General features: G+C 43.9%; 7 protein-coding genes across 8 annotated transcripts; 4 read left to right on the top strand and 3 right to left on the bottom strand.

Moving 5' to 3' along the window:
* Positions 1–6: 6 nt before the first annotated feature.
* On the bottom strand, positions 7–1,504 carry BCIN_02g07320 (hypothetical protein). Its single transcript, XM_024691513.1, has 4 exons — positions 1,343–1,504; positions 1,185–1,284; positions 960–1,106; positions 7–865 (listed from the first exon to the last, which is right to left on the bottom strand). Exons 1-4 carry the CDS (start codon positions 1,359–1,361, stop codon positions 79–81), a joined length of 1,053 nt encoding a protein of 350 aa, XP_024547284.1. The 5' UTR covers positions 1,362–1,504; the 3' UTR covers positions 7–78.
* A 1,754-nt stretch (positions 1,505–3,258) lies between these two features.
* Positions 3,259–4,902, top strand: Bcap6. Its single transcript, XM_001547964.2, has 2 exons — positions 3,259–3,918; positions 3,974–4,902. The coding sequence occupies exons 1-2, from the start codon at positions 3,318–3,320 to the stop codon at positions 4,678–4,680; spliced, it is 1,308 nt and encodes a 435-aa protein (XP_001548014.2). The 5' UTR covers positions 3,259–3,317; the 3' UTR covers positions 4,681–4,902.
* A 1,687-nt stretch (positions 4,903–6,589) lies between these two features.
* On the bottom strand, positions 6,590–7,508 carry BCIN_02g07300 (hypothetical protein). Its single transcript, XM_024691512.1, has 3 exons — positions 7,235–7,508; positions 6,936–7,067; positions 6,590–6,874 (listed from the first exon to the last, which is right to left on the bottom strand). Exons 2-3 carry the CDS (start codon positions 7,027–7,029, stop codon positions 6,642–6,644), a joined length of 327 nt encoding a protein of 108 aa, XP_024547283.1. The 5' UTR covers positions 7,030–7,067; positions 7,235–7,508; the 3' UTR covers positions 6,590–6,641.
* Positions 7,509–8,772: 1,264 nt separating this feature from the next.
* BCIN_02g07290 (hypothetical protein) lies at positions 8,773–15,010 on the top strand. Its single transcript, XM_024691511.1, has 3 exons — positions 8,773–12,779; positions 12,826–14,549; positions 14,600–15,010. The coding sequence occupies exons 1-3, from the start codon at positions 9,986–9,988 to the stop codon at positions 14,822–14,824; spliced, it is 4,743 nt and encodes a 1,580-aa protein (XP_024547282.1). The 5' UTR covers positions 8,773–9,985; the 3' UTR covers positions 14,825–15,010.
* Positions 15,011–15,727: 717 nt separating this feature from the next.
* BCIN_02g07280 (hypothetical protein) lies at positions 15,728–17,003 on the bottom strand. 2 transcript variants are annotated; one of them, XM_024691509.1, is made up of 3 exons: positions 16,779–17,003; positions 16,173–16,722; positions 15,728–16,128 (listed from the first exon to the last, which is right to left on the bottom strand). In XM_024691509.1, the coding sequence occupies exons 1-3, from the start codon at positions 16,779–16,781 to the stop codon at positions 15,767–15,769; spliced, it is 915 nt and encodes a 304-aa protein (XP_024547281.1). In that variant the 5' UTR covers positions 16,782–17,003; the 3' UTR covers positions 15,728–15,766. The 2 variants fall into 2 exon arrangements, with proteins under 2 accessions (XP_024547281.1, XP_024547280.1); XM_024691510.1 differs by having other exon boundaries at positions 16,784–17,003.
* A 412-nt stretch (positions 17,004–17,415) lies between these two features.
* On the top strand, positions 17,416–22,346 carry BCIN_02g07270 (hypothetical protein). The gene is made up of 3 exons (XM_024691508.1): positions 17,416–17,650; positions 17,726–19,524; positions 19,593–22,346. Exons 1-3 carry the CDS (start codon positions 17,536–17,538, stop codon positions 21,858–21,860), a joined length of 4,182 nt encoding a protein of 1,393 aa, XP_024547279.1. The 5' UTR covers positions 17,416–17,535; the 3' UTR covers positions 21,861–22,346.
* Positions 22,347–22,615: 269 nt separating this feature from the next.
* Positions 22,616–23,466, top strand: BCIN_02g07260 (hypothetical protein). The gene has a single exon (XM_024691507.1). It carries the CDS (start codon positions 22,658–22,660, stop codon positions 23,219–23,221), a length of 564 nt encoding a protein of 187 aa, XP_024547278.1. The 5' UTR covers positions 22,616–22,657; the 3' UTR covers positions 23,222–23,466.
* The last annotated feature ends 764 nt before the right edge of the window (positions 23,467–24,230 follow it).

Raw genomic sequence — 24,230 nt, 5'->3', positions numbered from 1 at the left:
TTCCTCTCTTCGATCATTTACGTTAACCATATTCAAAAAAATGAAGGTAGATCCGACAGGAAAAAACAACTCCCACAATCATACCGCATCTTTCCCATGCCCCTCCTTTCCTTCAGTTTTGCTCTCCACTTGACGATTCACACCTTGTCCCACGCTTTCCACGCCACCCTGCTCCCAAAATTCTCTATGCATATTCCTCCCCTTAAACATCCCACCAATATCAAACGGATCAATGAACGTAATCCACCATTTCCTCTCATCGTGATATCCCGTTCCCTCAATCTCCGTCACCCCATCTTCTCCCAAATAGATCTTGTTGTTCCTCGGTAAAAATCTCATCGGATGTCGCCAGTTCAACAAAAATGTATTACAAGTCATAAGCGAAGCTTCAAATACCCAGAAAAACCATTCATATCGGATGATGGGACTAATATCACCATCTTCCCCCCCGGACTCGGGATGCAAATCTGCGATACTGAAATATTCCACCGTGCGGTATATTGTTCTTGTCCCAATCAACGCACTCGAGATATAGAGTGTGATTAACACACTATTCAAATTACTAGGTAAGAGCGAATGCTTGCGACATTTCAGGTGGAAGTAAACGGCTAGAAAAACAAAGGCTCCCAGAATACCGAGTTGGAGACATAAAGCGGCTTTGAGAAGAGATCGACCGGTTTCTTGAGCACTTTCGGAAAGAGAGGAGTTGGCGAGGCGGGCAGCGCCGTTAGCGTTGAGAGCTTCGACGACGGCGGATAGGGCACCGAAAGTGGTTAAGACGCGGCCGGGATGGATAGGAGAGTGGTAAGGGACGTAGTAGAGAATGCGAGAGAGAATGAAGTAATTTACTAATTCGTAGATGGGTCTGTGTTCAGTTTGTTTTTAGCCCGGATTCGGGTATGTCTCGGTAGCGAGGAGAGGAGAAAATGAAGGGGGAGTAGGGACAGAGCAAAACCTACGGTGCAGCGTAAAGTAGAACTATACTTGCGATATATATATCGAGATTACTGTAGTTGAAAGCATTGATTTCTCGGAGGATAAAACCGGCTAGGTATATGCATCCGCACCATGGGAGTAGTCCAGTTACTTTCCAACATTTGTAACGACTTGAACTTATCAGTATGGCAACTCGATGAATATGTTCATGGCGAAACGAGATATGTGTGTTGGAGAAAATAACATACTAGCACTGATATCCATGAGTGATCGTAGAAACCGCTATCAAAACGGCAAATATAACGGGTGCTACCTTGTTAGGCGCATAGAAGTAGAGACTATCCTCGACTAAATCAAAAAAGATCAATTCAGACATCTTATATTGACATGTCAATGATACACATACCGCGTTTGCCGTTCTCCATGACAGTTAGTTTCTTCGTAGTTAAGTTGAATTTGTATCGTAAAGCAAGGGATAACTCCAAGTCCCGATGTAACAGAAGAGAGATATACTTCGCTACCTTCCAAGAATGATCAACAACTGATTACTTTCAGCAGCGGCACGATCAATCCTCTATATATTTTCCATTAATCAGCCGCAATATGACAATCTACCATTTTCTATCCCTTTTCTGTTACCCGATTCATTCGTGAATAATAATATTACTCATCTGATCCCCCCTATCATCTGTCAAAATCCGACTCAGAAATGCAAGGTTGCAAGATAATTGGACATTTTCCCACTGCCTAGCAGTGCCCCAAAATCCGGGGAGGCGAAGTCACTAGAGCCAAAGAAGCGTGATGTAGCGACGTGACTCGTGAGAAATTTATATCATAATCTCATTTGACGAATTGGTTTCGGACGAATGATGTGTTGCTTGTCTATTAGCTAAACGACATGTGCTGCCATGATACTGTACGTAAGTAAGACGGGAAGAATGATTTACTGGAGATCGGAACGCAATTGGATGAGAGATTGGGATTGTTTTGGAATGTATATCATAGGGCTGGGCGTTGCATTCTTCTGCTTTGGGAATGTGCCTTTTGGAGAGAGATGTAGAGATCTTATGGACATAAATTAATTTGATAATACAACTAGACATGAATTGTTGAATCCGTACTTTTCTTAAAAATTATACAAGATATTAATTAACTCAATAAAAACATCGAGAATTGTTCCCTCCGCACACATGTACCCAACCATCTAAACTGATTCCTACAATCTGGACGCGCTTAATATTTCGTACAAAGTGCAGAATCGATTATTATGTATTCGAATTAACTCTCTAGAGTTGCGATTGGATTTTCAGAATCATCCGCATTATACATGTTCCAGCGTGATGTTATTCCATACTCTTGAACCACCTTCTGATACACGTTAAAACATGTGCCAAGTCCTTCTTTCCCCATAGAACCCTTCTGTCTTGCGTGAAAATTGTCTAAACTGCCCCAGATGTATTTTATCCGTACAATGCAGCGATAATGCTACCTAGACGTTCGGCATCTAGAATCATAATTGAATCTGATCGCAAATCAGATAATTGCACAGTCGGACGGGTTTCGTCCCTTTCTTGGTGGTTATCCTGTGTTCCATGGCCCGTGGGGCATATCATCAGTTCAATTGATTTTCTTTCCTTTTTATAAAAGAAATCTCGACGATTACAACTCTTCATCATCACAAATGAACAAATTGCGATTGCCCAGCGCCAACGTGCAAACTGCGATGTCGACTCTGCTGGCCATTTTCAACATCTTCCCGGACGTTGTCAAGACTCAAATGTTCTCAGAAACAGGCCCTGGTAACTGTGGGGAAATGTTTGTGGTCCATCCATCATCAACCGCCCAACACGATAGCATATGCGGTAACCTTATTCCAGTAAACTTTGAGTGCGAAACGCGAGAGCTCAAATTCTCAAAGTAATACAAGACGGAGTTGAGAACGGATGAGTTTTGGAATTTCAGACCCTCAAAAAGTCTATCTTGACATTCGAAACAAACTTAACATGTGGTTGTTTGAGTAACGATCGCCCCCTTGAGGGATTTGGACTGTTTGTTACGGGCTACGCAAAGTATGCAGATGCTTAGAACAAAGTTGTATTCGATGAGGAAGGAAACTGTCCAAGGATAGCACCATGTATATACACATCCGGCTCTTCGTTGTTCCAGTATCGCAAACCTTCTCAAAAGTTCTGGAATATTGCTCGTCGGGAGCGACCGCATGAGCTGATACTGAAACATGGAGTAGCTCTGGAAAAATGAATTGAGCTTCGCTCCATACAGCCCAGCTATGAAATCCAGAGACCAAATTTTGATACTTAAACAGCAACTATCATCACTTGTTCTGTTTCTTCAGTCATCTACTCACAAGTTTTTTTTTTGACATGAGAACTAATTTCGCTTCTGCGCTCCTGGTGGGTGGCATCACTTTTCCTTACCTCTCTTGCGCCCAAAAGTTTGTTCAAGTCCCCATAGTGCGAGTGAGCAATGGCGACGCTTTCGTTGCAGCAGTCAACGTTGGTGTTGGCAACCCACCGCAGAATATGACCGCCATCTTAGACACAGGCAGCAGTGACTTCTGGGTGCCGGCAAGCGGGAGCAAGCTCTGCGCCGATCCTAAAAATCAATGCGTTGCATCCGACAAGAAGTTCTCGACAGGCTCTTTTGCTTCCAACAGCTCTACTACCTTTGTGGCAGGCACGCCGAATTTTTTCGCGGACTATACTGGCGGCGTGGATGTCAATGGGACATTTATGCAAGATACGATTCGTCTGGGAACTTCGGAACTCAAGAACAACACCATGGGCTTGAGTACCCAGGGCTTTCTACCCACCGCCCTCTTCCCGGTTATGGGGATTGGTTTTGCAGCTCAGGAGTTCTCTGCGACGGAGCAGAACCCAACGCCATATGAGAACATCCCCTTGTCCATGAAATCAGCAGGGTTGACCAATACCGCTGCGTACGGTATCTACCTCAACGATTTCAGTATGTATCTCCTGCCCTGTCCACATACGTGATCTCGCACTGACATTTCTCCCAGGATCCGCAGAAGGTTCCATCATCTTTGGCGGTATGGACACGGCCAAATTTACCGGCAACATGACCATGTTTCCCATACTCGAAAACAACAATGGGCAAGCCACCGACTTTGTAATCTCAACCACCTCTCTCGCAATCACCGGAGGCGCCAACGGCAAACGCGTCACCACGAACATAGCTCTCCCCGGCAAACAAACCCCCGTACTTCTAGATACCGGAAACCCTTCAATCGACGTCCCGCTCTCCGCCGTGAACGCGATCGGGACCGCGCTCAACGCGAATCCAGGCGCGGACGGCTCGATGCAGGTCACATGTGATACAGCCAACAAGGGACTTAGCATGGCCTTCGGGTTCATGGATACCACGATCCAGGTCCCGATTGCGATGATGCTCACGCCCGCCACGAATAAGGATGGGACGCAGGCAAAAGACAACAATGGGAACACCTTGTGCATCGTTCCGGTAAATCCGACCGCGAACGAAGATGATCTGCTGTCGTATGGAGCCCCGTTTTTCTCGGCAGCCTATGCTGTGATGGATTTGCAGAACAAGAAGATTGGGCTTGCGCAGGCGAAGGTGAATGCGACGGAGTCGAATATTCAGGAGATTACTGCTCAAGGTGGCAATTCTTCTGCAGCGGTAAACGCTGAGATTGTTCCTAGAAGCTGGAAGTCGAGGAGAAATATGCATAGGGCTTCATTAGTGTGAGGACTAAGAGTGACAGACTCATGCATGCCGTAATCAAGAGAATTTAAAACACATGGTTTTGCAGGATGCGCGAGTTTCAAATCTCTGCTGTAGATGGATTCAAAACTATATATGCTCCTAAATATCCACTCTATTTTGTACATCTAGTTAGCAACAATTTAATCATTAATCTACAACTAAAAGTCTTACGAGGGAGAATACGCCCTAATTTGACTTATTTCAAGCTTGTACATAGCTTAGAAACTGCTGTTCACGGCACCTTGACTCGTCTCTCATATCTCTCAAGAAGCAGTAACAATGAAGTGCATAATTATTAAAATACTACTGCCCATCACAATATTCTCACTCTTCCTCTCCTGGCACCCCGCCCCATACAAATACCCAGACTCTTCCCTTGTAGCCACAAATTAATAAATCTCAAAAGTCTCTAGTGACCACCCCCAATCCCCACTCTCCCTCTCACTTCCCTCTTCTTCCCTCACTGAATCGAATATTTCTTGGCCCCCATGTTTTTTCTCTCCAAAAACCACATCCCCCTCGTTTTCAGTATCGCCAGAATATCATCTCTCCACTTCAACAACCACACGAACGCCAGCTGCGCCACAGAACATTTTGAATTGTCACTTGACTGTATGTAGACTACAGAGGAAAGTAATAGATGCGATGCATGTCTTTAAAGGATATTTCAGACCGCTAAAGATGCATCTTATCAATTCTTTCCACTTTAAGGTTCAACACGAACGTGTGTAATCGTTATGAAGGCAAGATAAGTATATTTTGGAAGGAAGTCGCTTTATGGAAACGTATGCTAAGACTAAGTTGATGGTAGTAAGTTGGGGTGGCTTCTCCTGAGAATTTCGGCAATATGCAAACATCGAGAACCCCTACAACGGATCTAAAACAACAAACCTTCGCTTATTCATCCTCTAAATGCGGCGATTAGTCTGCGTGATCATTAGATCGTGCGGCAGATGCGCGTTCATTATTGGTTCTTTCGTTCTTGGAGCCTTTGCCCTGGCAACCGCTAGTGAGTACTTTGCGTAGGCAACGTTTTCGATATACAACTGAGCTTCGAGTACAAATGATTGTTGTCGGGGGACAACGTGGCAAAAGTCTCACATAACAAGCCTGCCGGGGTTCCGTATGACGAAGCCCTCAAAGTTGCATGCGATGAAGCCGCCAAAGTCTCATATGACGAGCCTGGTAAACTTTCCGACGATGAGACAGCAAAAGTCGCCTATGAGGAAGCGGAGAATATGGTCTACAATGAGCCTACCAAAGTAAGTTATGATCAACCAACGAAAGTTGAAAACGACGTATATCTTTGTAAATTGATCTGCACCCCGCCCAATTTGTCACAGACTGACTCAAGAAACACCAGAGTTATATTCAAGATTCAGTAATCCGACCCAGTGGGCCCCAGAGAATTTGATGGGTGAATCATTCACTGAGAGAAATGAGGATCTATCATGGGAAAAGAAAAGAAAGTATAAGACAAATGACATGTTGGTACGAAAATCCATACATCATAGTAGCTTTTACAGAGAATACACTTGCATGGTTGTCTCTTTCATTTGAACTAGTGATTGAGATGCCGAGTGCTTTGTGTATACGTCGTGAGAGCGATAAACGATTGGATATTGTCTTCAACTTAATGATGCCTTAACTCAAGCATGTCGGGTATGACCGCTTCTGCACCAAATGAACCGGACTTCCGACAACTTGATTGCAGCCGACCCTTTCCCATCGCACCGACCAGGAAGAAAGACCCCGTCCAGGATTGACTTTCACATATGCGGTCAGATACATATCTTGTCCTAGCAAGCATCATGTGAGAATTGAAACTCATCTACAGCATGTGAAGCCGAAGTGACGTCTAATTCTAGTATCATGGCAAGCTTAAACGAGGTGGACAATTGACAATTCGTATTTTATGCCCGTTAAGGTCGTGGGGTTTTGTGCTAGGATGAAATTTTGGACATGGTTTGGTGGTCGACGACGATAACTTTGATTTTATTGTCAAGGCGGACCGAGACTAAGCCCAACGCACAATGACGCCAATGGGAGATATTCAGGAAGTCGATATTTTGTGATTGAGCTTTGATGTGGTTTGGTGTGCTGAATTGTTCCATTAAAAGATCGTGAACGAGAAGGCTGTTCATGGTAAGTGATGCGAGTATTTCGTATACGACGGCTTGGAATATACGAATGGATCAGCATTTGTCCCTGCATAAAGAGATTGTCAAGCGCAAAACCTTCGTATCTATCATCGTACCAATTTTTTGATACGCATAGCAATGGGAGAGTATTGGGGGATCCGCCGCTACCGATAATGATAGATCGAGTCATCCATGCAGCCTGCGGCAGCGTTTGGGGATCTTCGTGAACTATAATACATGATCTCAGTTTCCGTGTTACAAGAAACCACCGTACTGGCGTTATCAGAGAAATGCAATGTGCGTAAGGAATAAGGATTCCTCGAGAAGAAAGTCGGGGATGTTTCCGAAGCTTCTCTCATCCTTCTCTCGATCCTTTGATGTCTCCTCTTACGTACTCAAGTCTCAGCCCTCCAAAGCGCAGCTCGAGTCTAAAAATAATAAAAAGTAACAGTCGTTGGCGAGCAAGCAGCTGAAGAATCAAGAACAAATCGATAACACTCGACCATATCATGCTGCGTCGACAGTGTAGATCTGTGAGAGAACTCAATGTTTGAATCATACCATTCCGGGTAAACGTCGCTTATCGTTACCTGTCATTTGGCCATCCCACAACCTTCCCTTTCAGCCATGAGAAACTTGCACAATCACGTGATATCATCCTACCACCATTGTGAACGGACAAATCGGTGGTGTCTGTCCCGTCTTTATGCAGGAAAATAGGGGTGCGTTTTAATCCATTGACCTACAGGTTGTCTGCAGAGGCTTAATGCGGGACATCTGGATATCGAGATGATTCAAAGCTTTGATCGCCATGAGATTTAGAATGTTTGTCTTCCCAGGTTTGAACGGGCGGGCGTGCTACCGGTATGAGCAGATGAAACATTACTCTATTGGAAGCTTCGTCCAACGGATCTCAAATGCAATTTCCTTTCTCTGCAAACGTAGCTTATGTATATCAAACGCATCCACGAAGGCGTGATCTATATCATACTCGTGGCACACCGCTCTTTCCCTACATAAACATCCCATTGTACCAGATTCCCTGGGTAGTTACATTGTGTTTCGTGACTGTATCTTTGACGGGCGACCGCAGGTATATCTGGAGGGGAAGGATCCTTTCTTGACAGATACAGAAGAGTGCGAAAGGCCATGGTTGCACGTACATTTCCGGTCCCCTCCCCCTGAAACCCCCAAGAGGCTGTCAGTGTCACGATGGCATCTTTCCTTCGTGCCCTCCTCTTTCCAATCTCAATCCCTGGTTCGATCCTCTCTTGTGCCGACCCCCAATTCCCCCTCCTCTCATGCAGTTCGATGCCGTTTGGTGGTACGAACAGGTGCCAGTCGCGCAGTGCGCCTCCTTTTTTAAACTTTTGTCCAAGGTTCGGAGTGCAATCGTTCGATTAAATTAAAAATGGAGAGGGGCGAGAGAGGTTCATGGGTTCCCCAGGAGACGCAGCTGCCATTGTTTGTTGGTTGGTTCGTGAGAGAGTAATTTGCAAGCATAGACCTTTCATGGAGATACTGCGTAGACACCAAGTACGTACATCGCGAAGAAATTGAAACTCTGGTCAATTCGTGGATGCGCTGTACGCTGCAATGGCTTCCTTTTTCCCACTCTGTTCCTTTTTCTGGATCTCGGACTGGAAGTAGCTTGGGCAGGCCAGATTTGGCTTCTCTTGTTTCTCTCGCCGTGAAGATCATGGATGCATATGGCCAGCCAGCACGGGCGTGGGCCCAAATTGATACACAACACAGCAGCTCGAGCAGGTTTGTTATGACTATGGATGCCACTGACTGCACTGTTCAACTCACTGCACTGTTCATTTCTGCCCATGCCATGAACCATGGATGAAAACGGAAATGAAGCGTGCAAACTTATAAACTTGTAAATGTAAATCATATCCTTAATGAACATCAAATCAAATTTCTCTTCGTTGAATTTGGATGGATGTTTAGATGAGATAAACAATCTACTGGTCTTCACTCTCTCTCTCTCCATTTTCAGTCTTCACTCTCCATTTTCAGTCTTCACTCTCGATTCCAGTCTTCTCTCTTCACTCGCCATCCGACTCTGCAGTCCCTCCCTTCCCTTCCCTTCCCTTCCCTTCCCTTCCCCTTCATCCATTTACGGAAAAAGCATATTTTCTTTTGGACATCCCGATTCTCTCTCTACCAGTCACAACCCTTGAAGAAAGCATTGCCAGAAGCTCTTTTGGGACACTCGAAATCTTCAATCCCAGTGGTCGCCATTCCGTCGGAGTCGGGAAATCCTAGGAATTATTGAGCCACCTGGGCATACATTTCTCCATAGGGGCATCTAATCATTTATTTTACCAGGTACCGCGACCTAAATAGATATGGATATCAAAAGCAAACAGTGACAATAATCCAATAAAGTATATGCCCCATATCACGAATTTACTACTGCACGACCCGTTATTTCCCAATATTGAAGCTGCTTAGACTCTGGGAGCATCAACATTGTGCTGCCTCTGCCTCTGCTTCCACCTCTGCTTCTGTCTCCGTTTCTCTGCTGTCACGAACGGATCCCGCCATTGTGCACAGGGCCTGACGTACTTTACCATCTACCAAGTCAATATCAACTTGTCCGACGACAAGCAAACACGCACAAACAAACGGATAGGACATCGTCTTCCCTCAATTGTATCTCTACATCGCCTCGCCACACTTCATTCAACCCTCGCCAGCATATGCCAATTTCTAGTCAGTCCCTACCGATTCAATCCCGAGAAAGTAAATTGTCCTGGTAGCACGCAAACAAACTTTCCCCAACATTGCGGCGTGTTTCGAAAAGAGTTTCTGCTGCATCAACCACTTCCGACGTTTGCTGCCTCAAAAATATCTTAGCACCCATTTAAAATATATTACTTGCAGGTAAATTATCGCAAGCGGCAGATACACGGGAAGTGTATTCGAAAAATCTAGAATACGGTTCGATTGAGTGTTTCGCATTGGCAGAGTGTTGAATCGCAATCGAGAATCGAACTTGACGTATTGATCCAGGTTACAGTCGCAGTGAAGGTGGATCAGCCCAGGAACCAATTTGAAGAACCGTCATATAATCCTGTCGAAATTCGAGCCAATTTATAATACTTCATGACGGCTCAGCTGCAATTGTGGCTGCCATGCATACCGTCGAGAAGATGCCGAATGCACCGACGAAGCGACTCGGCGTTGACCTGAATGTTGATACTGGCTACAAGGCAAAAAGAAGAGGAAGCATATCTCCGCCGCAGACACCGGAAGCGCAGGCTTCCAGTCCAGAAAATATTACTTCATCGAATCGGGCGCTTAATCTGCGGAATGGAACAGGGCGTACATTTTTAGATGACATTACACCAGTTGATCCTTCCAACAAAGAAAATGATCCTGAGAATGTACGAAATAACCGGGATTCTCACGACCTCTCCCTTTCCCCCCGACAAGTCACCCGCGATTCATTGGTAGATCATATGCTACTTTCCTTAGACCAGTTCTCTTTTGGACAAGAAGATTTTAGCTTGCGCAATCCTACACTGGACGAAGATCGATTATATTCCTCCTTCGGTGATGAAGAACCATATCAATCGCCTCAAAACTTCGCAGCTAGAGGTGGCAGAGGACACGCTTACTCCTTCAGTTCCGACTACGATCCAGCGGATGATTCAAGTCATTATTCGGACAAGATTTCTCGCAGCCGAAGAAGCAATAGCAGTTCCAACTTCCAAACTGGGTTAACCAGAATCAATAGCATACGCAACGATACAGGCGGATCACTTAGAGGACCTCCAATTCCACATCGAGGAGGGAGAAAGAATACCGGTAGCAGTGTGGGGAGTAGTGCGAATAGTTTCGACCTCGGATACGCACAAGTTACAAGCAGTCAGAGGTGGGCGCACGGTTTGGCAGGAAGGTCTTCAAGCTTTGATTATGGAAGCGGTCACCAAGCAACTTCACAATTAAATGCAGGAAGATATATCAATGCAAATGTACCTTCGACCCCTACATACGACTACGACGCCGCTCCCACACCCACAGTACCCGGTGGTCCACGACGCCCTCGACCTACATCCCCAATTTTGGTCTCAAGACCCGACCCTAGCCTTATCGACCCCCCAATGGAAAAATTAGAAAGAAAAAGAAGCGCAAAATCCTCGAAAAGCGCATATAAATCGAAGGGCCACACGAATAGTGCCAGGCATGACTATGGTATAAATCTTAATGATCGCAGTAAAGAGTTGCCACCCATGCCAGCATTCATCAAAGAGCAATCTCCGCCAACTGGTGGGTCGTATTCAAAAACCAAAGATATTCTAGGGTCGCCGCAAGCTTTCACCCAAACGCCCAAGGAACGACCTGGATTCTTCAGAAGGGTTTTCGGTTCTTCCAGGAACAACAATGTTGCGGTACCCGACCCACCACCGTCGCACGGCTCCACTACCTCTACTGAAACGGCCGATCATCCAGGTAGCAAAACTCACGTTGCTAACCAGATGAAGTCTAACAACGTAGCACCGTCTCGAGAAAATCCGCAAGCCTCAAAGGAACCTCCGCATGTACTTACCAAAAAACCGTCATCATTCTTCAGACGGCGTAAAAAGTCGGTATCTGAGCCCGAACCCGTCCCCGTCCCACCAATGCCGTTACCGCCCATGAAACTCGAGCCGCACAAATTGCGACCGGATATTCCAGATTGGCAACCTGAGGCTAGCCCCGTCAGTAGCCTTCGCCAAGTCATGAATCCATACCTACACAGCCCAGGGAGACCTCCTATTGAAGCTCATGCACCCACGGCTAGTCTCGATCGGCAAGTCAATGATATTTCCGATGATGTTGAAAATAGACGTCATGTAAGAGGCTTTTCTCCAGACTACGATCCAGACCCAAATGCTACCATCAGACAAATACCTCCTTCGAAACCAGCGTCATCACATGCCGGGGATAGTCGCAAGCCATCCTATTCGTCGATCAAACAACCACGTAGATCGGCTAGTACCAATTTAGCAATACCGGGTGGATTCGATGGGCAGGCGAAAGAAGACCGTGAAACATTTTTCCAAGGTTCTAATGAAAATGATTGTGACGCGAAGTTTAAATTGGAGGTCACGAAAGATGAACCTGGTAATACACTGTTACCCAATACGTCATCTCCAGGTCACTCTACTTCGGTAGCGAGGGATATGGCTCTTGTTGCGGAATATGAAAGAGTACATTCGAAACGTTCTCCAACGTCCTCCAAAGTTCTACCAAAATCAGAGTACAAGGTAACAGATTCTCCTTTGGATTCACCTCTAACTACGGTGGATTCTCAAGACAGTCAGGAACTACCTGTAGGCCCTGCGAGGGAAGAAGATTGGGTCGTTCTTTCTCCTTCTAAGTCCGAATTTCCAGAGAAAGATCGTGTTTGGTTGGAACCTGGATCATCTGAAGATGATCTGCCAGGCACAAATACTTTGAGACCCAATTTCGCAAACTCGATTGCAGCTACAGGATCTACAGATACAATTTACAAATCAGCTGTCAGTCTGCCAGTGTTGCAAGTTGAGGGACAAGAAGAGGGCCCCCCTTCTAGTCCACCTACTATGTCCGACAGAGAAGATAATGAGCCATTTGATTACTCTGAATCAGAAGGACTTGACGATGCACAGCCTACAGAAGAAGACTTAGTCAGAGCTCAGAAGATATATGATGGCAATGAGGATTTCATTCAAAAAGAAAAGGCGACGGCATGGATGGGAGATGAGGGAACTGTTCGAGCAAGAACATTGACAGCTTATATGAGCCTTTACGACTTTACGAATCTTAATATACTAGCCTCGATGCGCGTAATGTGTGGCAGATTAGTGCTCAAGGGTGAAAGTCAACAAGTTGACAGAATCTTGGACGCTTTCTCGAAGAGATGGTGTCAGAGTAATCCCAACCATGGATTCAAAACTACAGGTAAGTTTATGAGTTTATCAAAATTTCATCAGGCTAACATTGTTAGATGTTGTACACACAATTTGTTACTCAGTTCTTTTGCTCAATACGGATTTGCATCTTGCCGATATTGAACAAAAGATGACTCGTAGTCAATTTATCAAGAATACTATGCCTACGATCCGTCGAAGTGTAGCAGAGTCTGCGCATGAATTTGAGCCTAGCAGGCCTACAGTGCTCCCTGGAAAAAGCTCCGCTTTTGATGAGCCTCACGTCAACGATGAAAACTCCGACACTATATCAATTGAAGCTTTTGAGAAACCTTCTTGGAGGTCTTCATTCAAGCCTGCGCCACGTCCAGATCCTGATAACCCAAGTGCCCCTACGCCTTTAGATTATGATACTCCCATGGATGATTGTGGCCCCTTGGTCAAGGCACCTTTCCGCGGGACTTTGCGTACCTGGGAAGTACAGGTTGAGATTGTTCTAAAGGATTTTTATAATTCTATCCGGAATGATCGGCTTCCATTATTTGGGGCCGTCGACAGGTCACAAATGCCGGCTTCATCTAGCACGCTTTCAGTATTCACCAATGGTATGTTACGCCGTTCTCCTAGTGTTCTGAGTAAAGCTCCCTCGGAATCACCAAGTTATCTCCGTGGAAGAACAGCAGAGACTGTACGCACAAATGGGAAATGGAGCAATAAGACTAGATCGAGACCTCGTTTGTATCCTAACTCAGGAATGGGATCGAGTCGAACTAGTTTGGATGATCAATCATCTATGTGGAGTCCTTCGGTGTCGTCTAGTACTTGGAGCAAGTATTCTCTTGGAAAACATACCTCGATGTCCGTGGACTCTCTTGGTTCGGCATTCCAAGGCGATTACCAACAATCTATTGGATTTGCCAATGCGCTCAGCCAAGCAATTATTCGTGAAGAGACGGTCCATAGCTCAGGAAGTAGGGGCAGTGATCATGAAGAACTTCGTGTTGCCCCTCTACTTGATGATGAATCTTTGGAATTGGCTGGTGCACCATGGGCAAAGGAAGGTATGGTCAAACACAAGCATCATTTGGAAGCTCTCGATAAGAAAGCAAAGGATCGTAACTGGATTGAAACATTTGCTGTTATCGAAAAAGGCTACATGAGCTTGTTCTCATTCTCTACCAAGAATGTCCGCAAGCCTAAGGGTAAAACTAGTGGCGGAGTCGTTGGTGGTGGAAATTGGCAAGAGAATGCCGAAAGCCTCGGTTCATTTCTCCTCCGACAAACCATCGCTAGTGCCCTTCCTTCACCAGGCTACTCCAAAGCTCGCCCTCATGTCTGGGCGCTTTCCTTGCCCACTGGGGCAGTACATCTCTTTCAAGTAGGCACAGCAGATATCGTCAAAGAATTTGTCACAACAGCCAATTATTGGAGTGCTCGGTTATCGAACCACCCTCTCGTAGGCGGTATCAGTAATATCGAATACGGCTGGTCTGATGATATTGTAAATAACGCCCTGGTTACAGCGATCAACGAACAGAATACTAGACCATCAACTTCTGGTGCTAGGCCTAGCATGCAGAGCTCTCTACGATCAAGCTTGGATCACGGGTATGTAGGCGGAGTTAGATCAAGATTGCCAGGTGACAGAATTGCCATAAATGATTGGAGTCCTCCAATACAGAGCATGAGAGCTAGTAACTTGATGGAGCCGGATCAGTTGAAAACACTGACTGCTTATGTGCAGAGTATCGAGGAAGAATTGCAGAAACACAATTTGTTGAGAAACCCGATGCTTCTAGCTGTAAGTATTACGATTCTTCCTCGTGGTTCATTTTCACTAACCTAGTACAGTATTCACCGCGTCATCCCAACGCACAAAAAGCAATGGCGAATTGGGAAAAGAAATCTTCATATTTGCTTCGCGAAATCGTAAAGTTCACAACATACATTGATAGTTTACATGCAGCCGAAATTGGCAGACAAAGAATATATCACGAAAGAGCGGCGCATCAAGCCGTCGCGGAGGGAAAAAATGAAGATGAGGAAGCAGAAGTTGATACCACAATCACTGGATGAAACTGAAGCAATTTTCATTGTACGAAGAAAAAAAATAAGATACATTATGACGATTATGTATATATGATACGCATGACGCTGCCCTCAAAAAAAAACTTCCAATAATTTATTCTCTTCATGGATGAGAGATGTGAGGAATGATTATATGGCGAGTTTGGCAGGAAAAGGAAAGAATGGCGTTTATCAAGTTTTTGGGGGGGGGGGGGGGGGGAGGAAGTAGGACCTTTTAATCTGTTGGCACCTTGATGAGTAGTGCGCTTCTTGTTACTACTTTGCTATTTAATTGGCATTGATTTTACTTTTGGTTGGCCCAAATTGCTTGTTGGAATTTGATTGGGCGCGTTGTTGGTTGGCTGGTTGGCTGGTTGTGGTTATACCCCGTTCGCTGTTGTTGAGTTTGCTTTTGCGCTTTCTTGCTTACTGGCTTGGATTTTGTTTGTTTGCTTGGCATGGGAGAGAAGGAAAGAGGTGGATAAGAGATAAAGGGCAAAAAGAGAAGAGGAAATAGGGGTTCGCTTGTGATCTTCATCCTAAAACCCAGGGAACAGATTTGAAATGTCTTCATTTGGATTAGCTCGGTTTCGCTTCATCGGGGAAAACAAGGCATGGGAGAGCCGCTGTGTATATTTATATGTATTAATAATTTGGCTTTGCTTGTCTATACTAGCTTGTGCTTTGTGGATTTTGAGCGAGGAAGGGAAGTGGTGGATGAGAATGAGGAGTATGGTGTACGAGGTGTAGTTTAGGAAGAAGAGAAGGAGAAAGAGAAAGAGAAAGAAAAATCATGAGAATGATATATTTTTTATATTGAAATTTACTTTGTACTTGTGTTTATCTATGTATATATTGATAATTATTGTATTCCAAGGTTAATTATACAGGAGAAAATATAAGTGTGTTTTCTGGGCCAATTTTTAGCTCATTCAATAATCTCATTAGTTTCTACTTTAGCCACAACGCAAGAGCGAATACTAACAGAGCCATGAGACCAGCGCTAATTTGTAGAATAGGCCCTAGTGTACCATCCGACTTATTTTGACTTTTATGCGTTAGTAACTTTAAGAACACATCTTCAGAAACTGCATGGTTGACTTGGATGCCACTTCCAGCCGCTTCGTTGTCTCGAATTTCTAGCTGCGATACCTCTCGCCATCCTTTTTCTCCAATCGGTCCATTGATTTGCAGAGCTTGTTCTCTGGTCACATTCTTCAGGACAATCCGACCAGAACCCCGTTCCGCATCTTTTAAATCTCTACTGGTTCTTAGTGAGAGTTCTTCACTCTTGATATGTACCAATCCATCTTCTTGTGTCTGTTAGCGAGTTTTTGAAAGGGGAGGACTAGCATACTTTCGGGCCGATGGTTCTTAACCACTTCAGCAATCTCAAGACCTCCATCATCTCCAAATACATTCCGAAGTAGCCCATCCACCCGATTCAGAATTTCCATGTTAATCGCAACTTTATCACCCACGACCCGCGTCACTCCTACGTGAGCAACATGTAAACCTAAGCCCAAACTCGACTTTGCATACTCAAGCCGCTCCATCAGCTTCGCAAGAGTCTCCTGCTCTTTGGTTCCCTGTAGAAATTGATGGGCAAAACGACGCGCCTGGCTTTTATCCCCCGGCATCATTAGTTCCAAGTTACTGATCAGCTCCGTCGCGATCTTGCGAATAGACTCGATCTCGGAAAGCACGGCGGCCGTGCGTAAATTTGCTTCATGCTTGACGAGGTCGAGTATGGTTAAGATTCCTTGGATCTCGACGACGTGCGCTCCGAGGATCTTGGAAGACTCTTTCTGGTCATTGTAGGTTCGGCGCAGGCGTTCGAAAAGACTGATGCTGGATTCTAGGAGGCCGGCTACGGCGGATATAGCGCCTATGATTTCTAGTCCCGCCTGATTCCCCTTTGGTTTAGTGTGTTTATCTTGTGTGTGTCTGAGGTGATAATTACCATACTCTTTTAGTGTCGGAATTGGATACTCAGGATTGTCGTGCTGTTTCGAAACTTTCAAAATATTTGATCCGAATCTTTAAGATTTTCTGATCAGATGTGTCTTGGACACCACAATTAAAACTTCAGAAAATCAATTCTTGAAGAAAAATGAAAGACTTTGAGTGAGTTTATCTAGTCCCAGGTATTAGGACTAGAAATCTAATTCTCACATTTGTTGGAACCGATTGTCTGGAACTCTTCTGCACTATTAGAATATTGGGCACACTGGGCTGAGCCGCCATACAGGGCTGTGTAATTGCATGGTCGATATTTCTTTGGTGATGCGTTGTAATTCTTGGTGGAGGCTTTTTACATCGAGTGCAACCTCATTCAGCTGAACATAATTCATTGGATGTCAGCATGCATTTGTGTGCGCAGGGGTGAGTAACCCGGCGGTAGATGATTTGACTGAGGATAACTCCCACGAAATTCTTTTCACTCTGAATTGACAATCTTAACATTCAACATGCACGCATAGTTGGGTGTGGCAGATCTATTCCCCACCTGACTATTTATTGGTTCATGCATATGCAAGTTCATATTGATGAGGCAGGCGCCTAGGTGGGTTCGACTCTATGGAGTACATAAGCGATGTGGGGAATTTGAATCGATTGTGTTATCCATCACTGCAGTTTCCTAACTTTCCTTGAATCTTTGAAGTTTTCGAGCTTTTGCTGAACTTATAAGTTTGCTGGTTGCGATTTCCGAATATTCAATGGCTGTTGAAATCAAATCATTTGTCGCAAGTGGAAATACACTAGCAGGAAATGCGAACATTCAGATTAATGGCCCAATCGTGGGCAATGTGAACATTCCACTGCCTCCGGATTGCAAGTATCCTAAGCGGCTTCTCAGATCTACTATATTTATTTGGGGTAGAGACTGACTTTAATATATTTGGACAGTGTCTCAAAAACAAAAGATCGATCAGGATGAATGTTACAATGCATTATTTCTAACGCACCCTGAAGACGATAGAGAAGGAATCTGCAGTCGCAACGGTTACCCTGTCCCAGATACCTGCAAATGGATCCAAAAAGTCAAGGAATTTCAGATTTTCGAGCAGAGCTGGATACCAAATTCCAATAATTTTCTCTGGATGTATGGTGGTCCTGGAAAAGGGAAAACATACCTTTCTATCTATCTGGCGAGCCGCTGGGTTTCGCTTGTAGACTCTCGAGAGCCAAGTCATCTTGTTTTAGAATACTATTGCGACAGCAGTAACTCTCAACGCAACTCGGCATTATCTGTGCTTCGGAGTCTCATCTGTCAGCTTTTAAAAGCAAACAACGACCTATACCAGGATATTTTGGGTGAGTTTGATAGCTGCCGTCGTCAGAATCAAAAGCTCGCCAGTAATTTTTACAGGGAAAATTTGTGGCGTATCTTCAAGTCTATGGTCAAACATATTCCAGAAAATATAGTGCTAATCTTGGACGGACTCGATGAATGCGATGATGACTCGATTTCGTTCCTCCAAGCAAAACTGGAAGATCTCTATGTATCCAACCGAGGGAACGACCAGGGGATCAAAACAATTATCATCAGCCGCCCATTGCAAAACAATATTCGAACGGACTTAAGTATTGATTTGGATGATTTGGACAAAGAATACAGTGAAAGACGAATAGAAGATATCAAAGCATTCATCTCAGAGAACGTCGACCGAATAAGTTATATTGACGACAAAAATAAGAATCATTTAAAAGAAACCTTGCTTAGACGTGCTGACGGGACGTTCCTCTGGGTCTCTCTAGCAATTAATGAATTGAAAAATAACACTGCGATGTTGGAACAAGTAATCCGCCGCCCTGAATCCGCTAATACCTGGTTGCCAAGAGGGTTGGATGATATGTACAATCGGATTCTGATGAACATACCAGAGTCCAGGCGCCAGATTTCTTTCCAAATAATTCAATGCATTTACATTGCTATTCGTCCTCTCACAAGGGCTGAGATTTGTTTGATGGTCGATAGCGATGATATCAAGGTGCAGACAAGCCTTGGAAGCCTGAAACACATAATCGTAAAAGCAAAATTGAACAAACGATTTCAGTTCATCCATTTGTCGCTAAAAGATCATCTCCGATCTATTCCGCCTCTTCCATCTTTTTTTTCGTCTACCGGTGGACTCAATAAACTTCTACTTTCGATGGATCTAGTACTAAGCAGAATATACCTCGAGTCTGCCTGTGACTTGGCACTTCTAATTCTCCCTGCCGCTATTATTCTCTATTGGACCAAGAGTTTACTGATCTATGCGAGCTTTTTCACTACAGCAATTTTCTCGTATCATCGAATTTGTACTTCCAGCTTTTCTGGGCCATTATTCCTCATCAAACATTTTCAAAAACATTTAAAAATACGAGCGTTCGGATTCAAAGAGCAGAAAGCTCATGAAGAACTATTTAAGAGATGCTTAATTACTATGGAGAAGTTGAGAGCGAACGGATGCGACGTGGAACCTGGGACTTGCATTGCTGAGATTGATGAGGAAAAGAAGGCAAAATATCTGCTTGATGTCGAATATTCATGCTGTCACTGGATGAATCATCTCTATAAAAGCAATTCCAAGCAGGGTGATGATGGCTTACTTCACAACTTCTTAATCAAATATTTCCTGCATTGGCTCGAAGTTATGAGCTTGACAAAACAAACTCCAGAGAGCATCATTGTTATGAACGATTTGAAGTCTTACACTTCGGTCAGTTTGACTCGTCTCTAGTTTCGTACCCATGTTGATATTGAAAAGCATTGCTAACAAATTTGAAGCATGTTGAAAAGTCGGAGCTTTATCGTTTTATCCATGATGCTGAGCAATTCATCAGTTTCAATAGATCCGGTATTGAACAAGCACCTTTGCAGATATACTCATCAGCTCTTTTCTTTGCCCCCAAGAAGAACATAATTCGGCAAACGTTCAAAAGATGTATCCCACCCTGGTTATATGAAATTACTAGAAAAAGATCAAATTGGACTCCGGGTATTCAAATACTTGAAGGTCACGCCGATTTCATACACGATATTGCCTTTTCACCCAATGGAAATATGGTCGCTTCCAGCTCTTCTGATTGCCAACTTCGTCTTTATGATGTTGCTACCGGTAGACTGCTACAATTATACCACCATCCTATAAGTTATTGGGATTTAAAGGCGACTTTCTCACCAGATAGCAGAATGATTGCTTCTAGCTCTGACGATGCCAAAATTCGAATTTGGAATACAGTGACGGGTGAATTACTTCATATATTCACCGGGCATTCAGGTGTGGTAAATTCAATCTTCTTCTCTCTCGATGATAAAACGATAACTTCATGCTCTTGTGACCATACGGTCCGGCTTTGGACTATGAATAGCGATCATCCTTCGCAACTACTATATGGATCTGAACATCATTCTACCAAAGTAAATTCTGTTCTTGTCTCGCCCGACAACAAAATGGTTGCTTCACTTATGAAAAACGGGGACATTGGCCTTTCGAATATGGAAGGAAAATTGTTGCATTCATTCAGTAACAATGCAGAAAATGAACAAAGATATGACCAATCAATCACCTTTTCACCGAATAGCAAATTGATAGCTTCGATTGATCGTGGGGGAGAAATTAGGGTTTGGAGAGCAGAGGTAGGGTACGAATTACTGTGGGTGCATAAGTATCACCAGCCCTCGGTAAAGCCAGTATTTTCACCCAATAGTCAGATGATAGCTTTGGTATTTGAAATGTCGGTTCAGCTTTGGAATGCAAGGGAAGGCGTATTATTACAAACATTTAATGGTCACTTTTACGATATTAGAGACGTCGCATTTTCACCTAATGGCCAGATGATGGCTTCAGCCTCCCAAGACAGAACAATCAGACTTTGGTACATATCAGGCGAACCAGTGCAGACATTAAAAGGTCATTTATCAGGGGTGACAAAAATCTTATTCTCGCCTGATAGCAAGATTATTGCTTCGAGCTCTTTCGACAAAACAGTTAGGCTTTGGGATATCAAGACCTTGATAGATATGCCACCACCAAAAATTGATGGAAATCCGATTAAGAACGGCATTCGTGGGCTTAAACTGTCATCAGATGGTAGGATGCTGGCTATAGATCATTTTTTTAACCGAAGAATTCGACTTCAAGACGTGGAAACAGGTGAATTTCAACAGACGCTTTTCAATACCTGGCTGAATTATCAAACACAACTCCCAATTCAGTTCTCGCCGAACAACAAAATAATAGCGATTACTAAGAGACATAGCCACACAATCGAATTGTGGGATGCAGCAGAAGGTAAACTATTGCATGAACTCGATAGTGACAGAGAAAATATCAACTGGATTATATTCTCACTTGATAGCACCATGGTGCTTTGGAGCGATGCCTATGTCTGTGAAAGTAAGCTTTGCAGTTCACAAACAGGGAAGCTTCTGCAAAAATTACCCAGTTTTGTGAACAAGAAACATTGGCATTCGGCAGCGTTCTCACCGGATGGCAAGGTTTTAGCATTTGGTTTCGACCATGAAATTCAGCTTTGGAGTACAACAACAGGCAAGCTACTACGGAAAATAGAGGATCATCCGAGTTCGATAAGTTCACATGGTCGATTCGCGAGACTACCTACTGTTAAGCGATTTTACAAGTTGAGCCACTCAAATGATTGGATAGTCGAAAAAAACTCCAACGGAGAACGAAATATCCTTTGGCTTCCATTTGAGTATCGACCATCTTGCATGACTAGTCGTAGGGGTATGATAGCCATGGGATATCCTTCTGGAAAGACATTTCGCATGAAAATTAGGAATGATGACAATGAGGCATTTGCTAAGGACATAGGTGTCTGGGGAGGCGAAGTAGATATGGATGAAGATGAGGTTGAGGAAGATTTGGATATATCGGGGGGCATCATTGTTGAAGATCGTTATGTGACAGTTAAGGGAGATTATGAAGATTCCACTGAAGATCCATGTGTTTGGGAAGGTACAATAGACTCGGATGCCGAATCATTAAAAAAAGGAGCATTGGAAAGATTTTCCGGAGGTGAACAGTTATAAAGACAGCTGCTTGAAGAGAAGCGTATGGAACAAAAAGAGATAGACGATGAGGAGATTCAGAATGAAGAAATAGAGAATAAAGAGAAGTAGCACGAGGTGATAAAGAATGGAGAGATAGAAAATGAGGAGAAAAGGACTCACAGCGAAGAAGAGAAAAAAAGAAGCAAGGCTAAACAGAAATTTTAATTTTTTTTTGGAACGAATCAGGTGGTGTATATGAAAGCGAGATCAGATTAGCGAGTAAAAATAAAAGGAAGGTGTTGCAAAATCAGGCCCGCTCTGCTATTAATGTTTTTACGGTAGAATCTTCCTTATGATTAGGATCTTAAACAGGTGCCAACAGAAAGGCTACAAAGAAGGCCAATCTTTGTAGTGAAGCAAACCTAAGAAGATTAGGGCACGAAGAATAAAAAAAAAATAGATACACTGACCTGCAAACAGTGAAGTAAAAAGAAATACCTCGTAGGAAATTTGACCCGATCGATATTTTAGAACCAAGCCATCCAGGTTTAACTTACATCCTGAGTTTGAAAATGAGTATGAAATCGTCTTTTTACCCTTGAGCGTTTTTGCTAACTGCCTTTTTTCTCCCCACTGCTTGAATCTGATTTCTTTCCACCTTTTTGCTTTTCTTGTTCGCTACTACCAGGTGTCGTGGTTACTAACTAAACCCCGCTTCCTCAACCTCACCATATTTTCGAACTCTCTACTGTCTTTCCTACTTTGACTACTGAGTACTGATCTTTCCATACCACGACCGCCTTCAACAACGCTAATCGTTAGAGCACAGGTACAAAATGACATTTATCAGCCTAGATCTAGCAAGCTCTCTCGGTACAGTAGGTCCCTTACAGAACTTGCAAAGTCATGCATCAATTTCGTCACTTTTTCAGCAATGGGACATAATTACCTTGTTCCCCAACTTTGCGAAGAACTCTGCGGAACTAGGGCTTGTGGTCCCAAATTCTTTAGAAATGGATTCAACCAAAAGGTCATCAATGCTTGGAGGATCGAAAAATTACAATTGTGTGCTAACGGACTCGAGAGCGGTAGAGAAAGGAGAAACTGGTGAGACTGGAAGAAGTCTTCGTTTGGCCTGTGGTTCTGTAACTGTGGATCAAGCAAGCCAAATTTCAACGAAAGAAGTGATCTACCCATACGATGGCCCTCTTGATACAGGACTCATAGGATTGGAATTCATAAGTGATGGCCCTTTAGCTGTTGAACCTATAGAATGGGAATTGATGGATAGTAGAGTCCAAGAATTTGACCATAGTCAATTATTCAAGGCAGAGGTTGAAAAATACTCGAAGGAAACATTACACATTCAACAGAATACACAAAGAACGAACGCGACATAATGCAACCTGTATGATGGCTCGCTCTTCTGATTTGGTTTATTGTTTATCCTTTCCCTATCCCTATATCAAGGGAGATACACACCACTTTACTTCTTTCCGGAATCAACAACGAGCAGCCAACAACGATTATGATCTCGGAAAGTTAAGCAAATATGAAAGTCGTTTCACGACATATTTGTTCTTGAAGAGCCGCCTCGATAGCACCGGACATGACGACTGAGATCAACACAGTGCAATCATTCCCAAAAAAAAATGACCATCCTTTCTAAAGCACTACTACTTGTACGGCTCTGGCTAAGAAGTACTGTGCCATGTAAGGCTTAGGGGACGTGACGAGTGCGTCAACGATACTGGTAATCTGCAATGCATCAACTACTTAGCTGCGGTATTAGACTTTCGATATGATCCTGGAGTTCGTGCCCAGTCTGCATAGTCCGTGCAACGGAATAGTCAACAGTTCCGATTGTGGATATGACGAGGTTCAAGGTATCCGCGGTACGTAGAAAGATATTAAAAGGGTTCAAGAATATACATTGTGCGATTGCCCGTTTTCTAAAAAAAAAACTTTGCCTGTATCAGAGAACGAAGGATTCTACCACCAGCAGATTTGTTCCGATGATGTTGATCCAAAGAACCTAGGCAATCCCAATGCTTGCAGTTTAATCTACAAGTGTGCGCCAGGATATTCAGAACATATACTACGAGTCGTCTCCTGATAGTTTTACGGCGCTTGAATATAATATCACATGGCAGACTACTTGATGGAACGCCAGACGATCACGAAGAAATCCCGCCTCTAGATTTAAGTTCATTTCCAAGGACTACAGACTACAAAAACAGTGAAGATACGATTTTGACTGAAAGGCGAGAAGAATATGGTTGGAAAATAATAAGCTGTAACTAGGTAACACAATGTCGAAGTTGATTACGAGAATCTTATGTCAGCAGGACTATACCATATTTGGACTAGTCTTCGGCTGGCTGTTTTCTTGCCGCGCCTCGTCGCGGT

This window comes from Botrytis cinerea, chromosome 2 (genome assembly GCF_000143535.2).
Source record: "Botrytis cinerea B05.10 chromosome 2, complete sequence".
Taxonomy (NCBI): domain Eukaryota; kingdom Fungi; phylum Ascomycota; class Leotiomycetes; order Helotiales; family Sclerotiniaceae; genus Botrytis; species Botrytis cinerea.
Note: the sequence above shows the minus strand (reverse complement) of the source record. Positions and strands in the feature narration are given on the sequence as shown.